General features: G+C 33.7%; 1 protein-coding gene across 1 annotated transcript in view; it reads left to right on the plus strand.

Annotated features, from left to right (window-relative positions):
- Positions 1 to 922: 922 nt before the first annotated feature.
- Positions 923 to 10,156, plus strand: part of LOC142342998 (uncharacterized) — a 15,479-nt gene continuing 6,245 nt past the window's right edge. The window contains exons 1-6 of the mRNA XM_075394680.1: positions 923 to 1,180; positions 5,168 to 5,419; positions 5,751 to 6,200; positions 6,811 to 6,990; positions 7,291 to 7,419; positions 10,105 to 10,119. Coding sequence (XP_075250795.1) covers positions 1,103 to 1,180; positions 5,168 to 5,419; positions 5,751 to 6,200; positions 6,811 to 6,990; positions 7,291 to 7,419; positions 10,105 to 10,119 — 1,104 coding nt within the window. The 5' untranslated portion in view covers positions 923 to 1,102. The remainder of the gene's footprint in view (positions 1,181 to 5,167; positions 5,420 to 5,750; positions 6,201 to 6,810; positions 6,991 to 7,290; positions 7,420 to 10,104; positions 10,120 to 10,156) is intronic.

The raw sequence follows: 10,156 nt of genomic DNA on the forward strand, positions 1-10,156 counted from the left end.
TGAACAAAAAAAACCCATTTGAGTATATAGTTCCTCCCCCAAAAAGTAGGGTCGGAACAATTATGAGATTTAAATGGGCAACCGCACACGAGGTGCGAAAGCGGAAAGAAAGAATTTAATTCTATAGAGAATTTTGAATAATTAAGTATTCCCACAACGCGGGGAATAAAAACAAAGTAAGAGCATTGAAAAAGTGGTGCATAATTGACGAACTAAATTGAACAATTCGGTTGAACCCTCAAAGTGACCTATATAAAATTTTACCGCATCAATTGATAATTATAAATCACCAAATAAAATGAACTAAATCTAATCTGATTAGTCTGATATGGGTATCAGAAACAATTTAATGGAGGTTTGTTTTGCAAGCATCGTTTGCAATACAGCATAAGGTGCCGAAGTTGTTCCTCCCCGCCATTTGAGTGGCTTGGTTGTTGATTAGTTTAACCGCAACAATTATTAATTTTTTCAAAGGCGATTTAACACACATGAAATACTTCCCCTGAAAACATTTTCACGGTCGTAACTTTTTATGGCACCACTCACACTAGGCAGGTCCTCAATCATTTGAGTTAATTAAACGACCAATCATCCAAATATCTCATCTGTCGTTCTGGAATTCTGATAGACCATCTTAATGCAAATATTTAGTTATTAAAACTGCAACGATTAAATTTTAGCTTTTTATTGCTTTCAAATAAGTTACAATTTTGTGCGCTTAGATGTATAAGTATTGACGTTATTTTGAAGCGTTCTGAATTGGTTATGAATGAAAACTACACTAATGCCAAATAAATTCACATTGTTGTAGAAAAACTTTCAAAAACGAGATTATTAAATTTGATGTTTTTTCTGGTTCTCTGTGTATGTTTTAGTTTTCTTTAGTTCGAGTGCTTTGCGTTGAGACGTTTTTTGATAGAGCATGTATTCATTAGCGCATAATTTATAAAACTCTTTCTCACAAGGTGGTGTATAATAAAAGATGGTCACTTAATGAAGCAACTGCTCAAATTTAGCATAGAAACATGAAGATATACGCAAATATTTACAATTCCAAACTTATTACGTGTTAATCAAGAGAGATCATTGTCAATACCTAGAGATGAAGTCGGCATCGTCTCCCAGATCGCTGCTGAGTTCCCCTCGAAGTGTGGGAAGTGGAGGCAAAATTCCAGTGCGGGTGCGTAAGTTACCCATTTTTCAGCGCGAATAATTCTTTTCTCTTGAGAAGAACAGAAAACTGTTGCCCCGGTTTAGATAATTTCGTGCATTAATGTTTGATGAGATTCAATTTATTTTGTGTGGGAATCGAGCCGGCATTGCACCGTAAAACGTACCTTTGGGTAATTTTTGGGGTTTTTGGTGGGGGGTGGGGGGTGGGGGGGGGGTGCAGACAACAGTGACAATCTTTTTTCTCATTTTCCGTCTTTAATTCTCACCGTGAAGTTTCTCGGACAAAACAGGTAAAATAATCGTGGACAGCAGTAACAACTAATGATGATATCTCGGCACAATTTTTCATATTTTTGTAAAAAAAAATAAGTAGCGTTGATTGTACTGCTGGAAATTTCCAATTTTGAAGCATTTTTTAACTAATTTTCTTTACTGTAGCTGTTTGCAACAGTAAAGAAAATGCATGTAACTGCAATCCTGAAACATGTCATATTCGAGTAAATTTCCTCGTTAAAAATGTTTTGCGGATCAATTCGATATCTTGCTGAACTATGGCGGAATACTTTATTCAATCAGTTTTACAATATTACAACTGAATCGATCCCTGACAACCGCTAAAAATATTTTTCAGCGGAAAATCTTACATAATAATCAGCTAAATCTGCTGAGTTTTCAGCATCTTACATAATTTCAGCGCTTTTCGGCACATTAAGCGGATCATTATGTATGATTTATCCGCTGAAAAATACTTTTTTTCAGCTGCTGTCAGCGCATTTCTTACATAATTTTTGGTTCAAATTTGCTGAATATACGTAAAAAAAAGGTGCTCAGAAGCTGCTGAAGTTTTGCAAGAGAGGTATTGAAATTATTAAAGAAAAACGCTGAATCCGCTGAACTTGAAATTTCTACAAGTAATGAAAGTATGTAAGAAAGGTACCGAATCAAAAGCTGATTTTATGTAAAAAATTAGCTGAAATATTTTATTTCAGCTGATTCAGCAGTTATTTTTCAAATTTCGGCGCAATCTGCGGAAATCTTACATAATTTCTACAAATTCAGCGGATTTCTCACAAAATTATCCTCCCCTACAGCTGCTGACCCCTCGACCCGGAATGGATAAAAAGTTCTAAATACCTTTTCTATAAACAAAATTAGAGATGTTAATATTTAAGGTATACTCTTGAAAATAGTTTTTGCAGATTCTAACAAACGTTTCCAGCCAAAAAAATTTTCCGCACTTAATTGGCAGTTTACTACATCGAGTATTACTCACTGACAGTCGAAAGTTCAATTTATGTTCTCTAACAGTATTTTATGATCTTTGCAAAGGTTTTGATATCTCTTTCCTTCTAAAATTGTCATTTTTTGTTCCGGCCCCTCTTGTGTGGGGAGGACCTATATACTCAAATGGTGTTTTTGTTCAGAAAATTTTGGCCGATCGATATAATCATTGTAGAGAAATGTGAGTGGTATCACTAAAAAGCTCGTCCAGCGTAGAGTTCGAAAGTAAAAACTTTTTTTTTAATTTGAGTTTTTTCGAGGAGTTATCGAGGTTCAAATTTTCATGTGAACACGGGATTTTTGGATCACTTTTGTTCACTTTGCAGTAAAAATTTAATATTTTTATAAATAAATACGTTCATTTATTAGTATAAATAAATACTTTTATTTTTTTTCTATAAAAGTTTTATTTCAAATATACATTTCATGCCACAAAATGCATCAATTTGGTGTTGCTAATAGAAGAAAGTCGATTAAAAACACTAGTTCTGGTCTCATAGGGAGGTTTACAAACAGAAAAAATCAAAGTCTGCTTGAGAGCTGTTTTTTTAGAAAACTTTTTACATTTTTTTGTTTTTTAGGTCATTAAGAGAATAGTCACCTTTCATATCAAAGTTCCGTTAATGACAAACTTCATTTACATTCCAATGATGTTCAATGAACAGAAAATTAGCTTTCAAGGAATCGCTCATATTCTTTATTGGCTTCGACTCTTAGTGTTCGTAAATTTTAATGAAAGTTTGATTGAAAGTCCTATGGCATAGACACGTTGACAAAAAAAGCAGTAGTTTTTCTAAGGAGCATTTTTTGAACCTATCTGGTGCTTTGAGTGGTCAGCTAATGGTCATTAGGACTTCGGAAATAATTTTTCGCAATTTCCTTTTGAGCGCCAACCGATCTTAAACCTAGTTTAGTGAACTGTAAATCAATCTAGGGAATAAAACGACCCCTGTCTTCTCTGCAACCAACGTTAAACTGCAACCAAGGTTAAACTGGTTAGCGGTTTAAACTGCATTTATTTGTTTTATGTCTTCGATGCGACGAGTTTTCATTTTTTTTTTAAAATTCTTTGATTTTTTTGTTCAAAATTTCGTTCCTCTAAAAATCTGATCACATTATACTAATATTGATAGTTCTTGTTGGTCCAGAAAAAAGAATCATGGGTAAAGTTTTCAGAGAAATGTTTATGCATTAAATGGCTTCGACTTTTTCGTCCCGCACATTTTTACTGAACTTTTGGTTTTTTTTGTATTTGTTATTGTTTTCGTATTCATATGACTTATGCTTATCTTTTAATGATGACTGGTGAACAAAAACAGCATTGCTATCCAATCGAGGCATAACTTAGCGTATTTATTGGCTTCTGTTGAAAGGTATTGATTTAAATGGCGTTTAAACTGTGCGTTTTCTCAATTATTTTGTGGTTTTTAAATATTTGTTCACATTTGTTGTTTTTTGAGTCTTTTAGTTTCAAAAAGAAGAATCCTATTGCTGTTTAAAAATTATTTGAAAATAGAAACGTTCTTACCGAAAAGTTTTTTAATGGTTTTGACACTCTTCTCTCACTTTTTTCAGTTTGCTGTTTATGCAGTTTTTTTTGTTCTCTATGTAGTCGTAAAACGCTGAGAGAACTCATAAGCTTCTAAATTATGACTGAATGATTGATAATAATCAATGCAGTCAGCGTGTTTTTGCATACTGTTTGTAATTTCTTGAGTTTTTTCTTCATCTTTTGTCCGTTTCTATGGCTTAGTAAAACCAAAGACAGGTATTCGTAATGACTTTTCAGTAAATGTATCGCAAATTATACTGTTAAAACCTGAAGATTTTTATGAAGTTTGAAGTTATTTGGTTTCAAAAATGTTGATAGATTTTTTTAATTTCGCGTTATCATTTTTTCTCTTTTCTTGTTATATAGTCTCAATACGGAAATATCCCATCTAATGTATAGTTAAGATAAGAGAAAAATTGTGCAGTTAAAGTTTTATCTGATTGCATGTTGACGTTGCTTACTAGATGCTTTTACATTTAGATATTGAGTTTCTTTGCCGTTAATTTTTAGTTTTGCTAACTTTGTTTTTTTTCTCGTAGTCCTTTTTTGGCAGATCTCGTGAGCGCTCTAATGAGGTATTGCATTATGTAATTCAATTAGTAGTTTGGGTTTGTAACAATTATTTTTGAACTCAAACATCTATTTTTGTTTATCTCTACATTTGGTTGACAATTAAGCCAAAAATGTAGATCAGCTCGGGTCGGAATTTTATATGCGAACGCTCATTAACGAGCCTCCTTGTTGTGACACAAGGACATTGTAATCGATAACATTCTTTGTACAACTCGAAACTTGAATTGCGAACTTTTCGGGTTCTCAAAGCATTTGCCCGCACAACCTATAAAACACTCATCATTTTTCACGTTTTTGAAAAAACTGCCATTCCGTATTTGACTTCACAGGCGCATTAATTTGTAAGCCTAATGCAAATAAAATACAAAGATTTCTGATTATTTTTATAAATTTCTTGGCTGGAATAGGGTTGTCAGGAGACATCAAGTCGCGTAATCACAAATACAATAATATCATTACAAAAGATACTTCACCTCTCAACGTCATGGGCCACTTTAAGTTATGACTCAACTTCTCATTCTACAAAGTGGTTATCGAATAACTCGAATGGTATTATAGCTAAGTATCATATATAACCTTTTTGTTCAGAACACCTCCCTGCCCTCTCCAGTCAAGACCCCCCTCCGCCCAGTGCAGAGACCAGCTAGTGCGACCTCTGGTGCCAAAGACAACTCACGGGACAGTGCCAGTCCACCCAGTGAGAATGCAGATGCCGCCCTCTTGGCCGAAAAGGCAGAAAGACTAACGAAGAGACTGAAATTTGTGGAGGAGCAGAACAAAATCAAAGACCATGAGTTAAATCAATTGAAGGGCCAAATTTCAAGACTAGAGAAGGAAAAAGTAATAAATATAAATTATTTATTTTTACCCACCTTTTGAATACTTGGAAACCCAATTTCTCCAGACTAAAATTGGGCGCTGTTAAAAATTTTGAATGGATTTAAGCGTTTTAAAAGATTTTGAAATATTTTTTCAAAATTTTGCAGCTTGTTGCAAATTTTTGCTCAATGTTGTGTTGCGTTCAAAATTTTGATAAGAAAGATAATTTTGATAAAAAAGATAAATAAAAAGATAAAATAAACAAAAAGACATTTTAAAATTCAAAGTTAATGGATATGTGATAACTTTCAATGTGAGATTTTGAAATCAAATTGATCTTCTAAAAATTTAGGTCAAAGCTCAGAACGAAAAGTCTGAGTTGGCAAAACAGAACCAGAAGCTTCAAAGTGATGTGCAAAAGAACAAAGACTTTGACAAAACCAGAGGTAATGACGTCAGAGAAGCTGCCAATAAGAAGAAAATCTCCGAACTTGAAGACCAACTTAACAAAATCAAACAGAAATGCGAGGAAATAAAAACGGAAAAAGAGCGATTGAAACAAATTATGCAGAAAGAAATCGACAAAATCAGAGCTGAAAAGACAGATGTGGAACAAAATTACATTTCAAAGCTGGAAAATTTGGAAACAAGACGAGCTAAAGATATCCAGCAAGCAAAGGGTGAGACGGGTAAGACCCTGGAGAGAAAGGAAAAAGAGTTGCATGCTCTGAAAGAGGAACACAAAAAGGCAAAAGAGGAGAGTAAGATGACTCAGCAGATGATAAAACAGGCTGAATTAAAGGTAAAATTGGCTTAATTGGACATTTTAAAAATGAAGGCGAATATGGAGCAATAGCGATTGGAGCTAACTGTTGTTTTTGAAAATGAGCAACCGATAAGCTTTAAGTAAAAACCGTCGGTTATTGAAAAAATTGAATGTAGTGCAGAATATTTTTACAGAAACGTTGAACCAAAAATATGGCAAAACGATATTTATTCGAAGTCTTTACAAATCTTTATTGTAATGTCGTTAAAAAAATGGAGAGAACAAAAATGTCATGTAACAATGAATGTAATGTAAAGCGGGATCGAAGATATAAAGCTATGTATTGGTGAGCTGAAATCAAAATTTTTTAATCACAGAAAAAAGCAAATATATTTAAATGTAACCAACTACTTTTAAATTGCTCAAGAACTAAACTATCGATTCTGAAAATCTCCTGAATCAGTTCTGAAAATTAATGTTACCCTGGAAATGTTCTGAATCAGTTCTGATGCTGACTGAATGTTTGGTACAGGTTACTTATTTATCGCAGGAAACAAGCAAGTTTATTTATATGTAATCAATTATCACGGAGCCAAAACCTGGATAAGTTATTACATTATGATGAAGTTTGTTTCATTTTGTCCAGGTTGCGAATCAGAAGGACGCAGTGATCTCTGAGTTGGAGAAGAAGATTGAGAAGAGTGGGGGAGAGGTGAACAGATTGAAGGAGGAGGCGGTTGCTAGAGAGGCAGAGGCAGAACAGGTCAAGCAGAGGTTTCTCACTGAGATCAACGCCATCTCTGACTCAGTTGAGAACGAACTACAGGTAGATAGACACATATATGTACTGATGTCTCAAACGGCGTATAATAACTACCGGTTTTAAAAGTCCGTCAACTTACCAAATTTCGCAGAATCTCAAAAACAGCAAGTTTTCAAAAAAAGCAATGACCAATTTCAGTGAGCTGTTTTGGATCCCTTTTTTGTTTGCCAGGCTATTATTCCTCGTCTTAATTCTGAACAAACAGTCAACATTATTTACACGCCAGGTTATCTTCACGGATCATGCTTCCTTTATGTCCTTTATGTGATGACATTCGCAACAATAGAGGAATATGTTTTGCAGGTGAAAGACAACCGAATCAAGGAGCTTGAGGAACAATTGGAAGAACTTCAGCAGGAGTTGAATGACGAGAAACAGGAATACGACAACGAGATAGAAGAGATCACAACTCAACACAATGAAGAAATACAGGTAACATACTTCATGCTCCAGAATCCTGAACATGAAGTCTCAATCAGAGTTGAATCAATTAAGTTTCACGTACTGTTTCAGGACTGTATCAGAGCTCTCTCATAATATCTCTTTCTCACTTAGCATGTCATATTAGGTCTTAATATTTTAATTTGGTGACTTAGGTGATCTCTTCCCAAAATCTTGAAAAGTCTTGAAACAATTATAAGATTGGCTTAAGAAACGTATCACAAACGGAAAGTGTAGCTGTTCATGCATTTTTTCTTGAGAGATCCAAAACGTTCATCTTAGTTTTCTATGTTCAATTTTTGGGGCTGGTTAAAGTTCTGATGTTTCGGATTATGTTGCTGTATGTTTTGTTGAACACGTTTTGATTTTAGAGGCGTCGTGCCTGTCCAACTGTACAAAATTGGCAGCTTTTCTCAAGATCCTTTGAAAATCAATGTCTTGTTGCTTTGGTTTGTTCTAAATCTCAGGATTAAAACAATCTTTTCTGCATTATCTTTTCTCGTTTTGCACTTTTGCACTATTGCGGCATTATTTTTGATATTTCAGAACTTTGTGTAAGTCATTTTATTTTGTATCGATCTTTGTTGTGTTTTCAAGGGCCACCAAACAAGATTTTCTTCTTCAAAAAACCCATTAATCAATCGTGCTCATTTTTTGTGGTCATGCAATAGGGCGTTGGTTGTAAAACAAGCCGGGGCGTAGGAAAAATTCGATCCAGCGAAAAACAAAATTATAGCCATTAGTCGAAAATTCTGAACTAAGGTTTTTTGGAAATTAGATAAATACCAATTAAGCGTTTAAAGGAGGTGTTTGCAATATCCGCTGAGTAAAATAATGTAATTAAGTGACTCTAACTATTGGCTTCGTAGAAAAATAGCCTAAAATATCAAAAATGGACGAAATTTTGAAATTTTGATCATTTTCAGATGTAGTTTAACGTCAACTCTCCAAATTTTTTGTGGGTTTTTTGCAACTAATAGTTTCAAATTATTTACATTGCTATTTACATTTAGAGCTATTGATAAGTATTTTGAACATTCATCAATCTTTCCTTGTTACTTTTTCAAAAGATGAATCAATTGGTCGCGATGACACTGAGTACAGTAAAAGAGATGCAAAACAATGAAAAATATGATGCTTTTTGCATTTAATGTTAACCCCTCTTTTGCGTGTAAAAACAACCGTTAAAGACAATTGACATCTTTATAACATCGAGTGGACTTTGAAGTACCACTTTTAAGTGTTTTACTTGCTATTCGCCTAATTTCAGAAAACTTTGGTCCATGATTTTTGTGGGTTTTTTGCAACTAATAGTTTCAAATTATTTACATTGCTATTTACGTTTAAAGCTATTGATAAGTATTTTGAACATTCATCAATCTTTCCTTGTTACTTTTTTAAAAGATGAATCAATTGGTCGTGATGACACTGAGTACAGTAAAAGAGATGCAAAACAATGAAAAATAGGATGCTTTTTGCATTTAATGTTAACCCCTCTTTTGCGTGTAAGAACGACCGTTAAAGACAATTGACATCTTTATAACATCGAGTGGACTTTGAAGTACCACTTTTAAGTGTTTTACTTGCTATTCGCCTAATTTCAGAAATCTTTGGTCCATGATTTTTGTCTAATGGCTAAAAAAAATTTTGTCCACTTAATCGCGTTTTCGGATGTTATCTCATCCCCCAAAAAGACAGCGATTTCCTCGCTTTTTACAATCTCCCGCCAAATTGTATTAAAACGTTTCTTCCAAATTTTTTTTTCTATTTTTTAATCTATTTTCACAACCGTATGTAGCAAAAAAAATTAATGGGTCGTAATACAAATCTATATATAAATAGCAATCTCCTATGGGATGCAACTCTTAATATTTGGTTCTTTTCTGCCAAAATTTTAAGTCTCAGAACCAATTTGTTGCAAATTTATTACACCATCAACCAATTCGACAAAATCGTTGCCCTAAATGTTGAGAACTTTATGTTTAGCTCAAAATTAAATTAGAAAAGATGCTTAACGAATGTTTCTGATAAATTAGAAGACATGTTGTGCTCATTGCTCATTAGCTTAAATATAAATGTTTCCCAAGCTCGCATAAATGTTTTCACAAAATGCAAGAAAAAGGAGTTCTTGCGAAAACATCTTTGCCGGTTTTGTTTTGTATTTGTTCAAACTAAATAAATTTCTTTTTGCCTGCGTAACATTCGGAGTTGCTATGTTTACTTTTCAAAAATTGTTTATCACAGCTTGCGAGTTGAAAAATGCATAAAATTTAATTTCCAAAATTTTAATGAAAATCTTTTTTCGATTTCAATCCGTGAGAGAAAAACGTTTATCGTTTCCTGCAACCATTATCATAGATTTTGATAACTTATGATTTATCTTAAACTTTTTCTGGTGTATTGCTAACGCCGAAATGCCAATCACTTTTCTGCAAATAACAATTCAGCGGCCCGTTGTGTGTTAATCCAACTGTTTTTTCCCTAACTTCTTTCTTGGTTTAGAAGTGGGATTTTTGCGTTGCGTTTGTTCTGCTAATCACGTGCTTTATTTCAAGACTTGTCCTGCTATTTTCAGGTTAAAGTATGATATGTTATAATTGAGGTAAACATGGCCAAAAAACGAAATATTTAGTTCAGCGGAAATAAGACAAATAAATCCATCATACTGAATTGCAGATCGACCAAAAAAAAGTTTGTACAATTATCAATTTCACTAGTTTGGGCCAAG

Source organism: Convolutriloba macropyga, chromosome 7, assembly GCF_964194025.1.
Source record: "Convolutriloba macropyga chromosome 7, txConMacr16.3, whole genome shotgun sequence".
Classification (NCBI taxonomy): Eukaryota; Metazoa; Xenacoelomorpha; order Acoela; family Convolutidae; genus Convolutriloba; species Convolutriloba macropyga.